The 290-nt window shown below is 53.1% G+C and overlaps 1 protein-coding gene across 1 annotated transcript in view; it reads left to right on the top strand.

The window, feature by feature from the left end:
- The window catches only part of EMH_0084730 (uncharacterized protein), a gene marked incomplete at both ends in the record, with an annotated part of 3,306 nt that overhangs the window by 1,545 nt on the left and 1,471 nt on the right, over positions 1–290 (top strand). The window contains 2 exons of the mRNA XM_013500805.1: positions 3–23; positions 277–290. Of these exons, the coding sequence (XP_013356259.1) occupies positions 3–23; positions 277–290 (35 nt within the window). The remainder of the gene's footprint in view (positions 1–2; positions 24–276) is intronic.

Genomic DNA, 290 nt, shown 5'->3' with positions numbered 1-290 from the left:
TGCTGCACTTCAGGCTGCTGCAGGTGCAGCAGCAGAAAGACAGAGAAACAAGAAGAGCTGTTGCTTACGAATGGAAGGCTTCGCCCCCACCACAGATACTCAATACACAGAAAAAAGAAGAAACAAATGCACGTATACACACTGCTGCTGCTGCGGATGCTGCTGCTGCTGCGGATGCTGCTGCGGATGCTGCTGGGGATGTCACCAGGTCAAACTCAGCTGCAGCAGCAAACAGCACAACAGCAGATGCTGTTGCTGTTGCTGCTGCTGCTGAAGGTACTGCTGCTGCA

Source organism: Eimeria mitis, genomic scaffold, assembly GCF_000499745.2.
Source record: "Eimeria mitis Houghton genomic scaffold, Emh_scaff5890, whole genome shotgun sequence".
Lineage (NCBI taxonomy): Eukaryota > Apicomplexa > Conoidasida > Eucoccidiorida > Eimeriidae > Eimeria > Eimeria mitis.
Note: the sequence above shows the minus strand (reverse complement) of the source record. Positions and strands in the feature narration are given on the sequence as shown.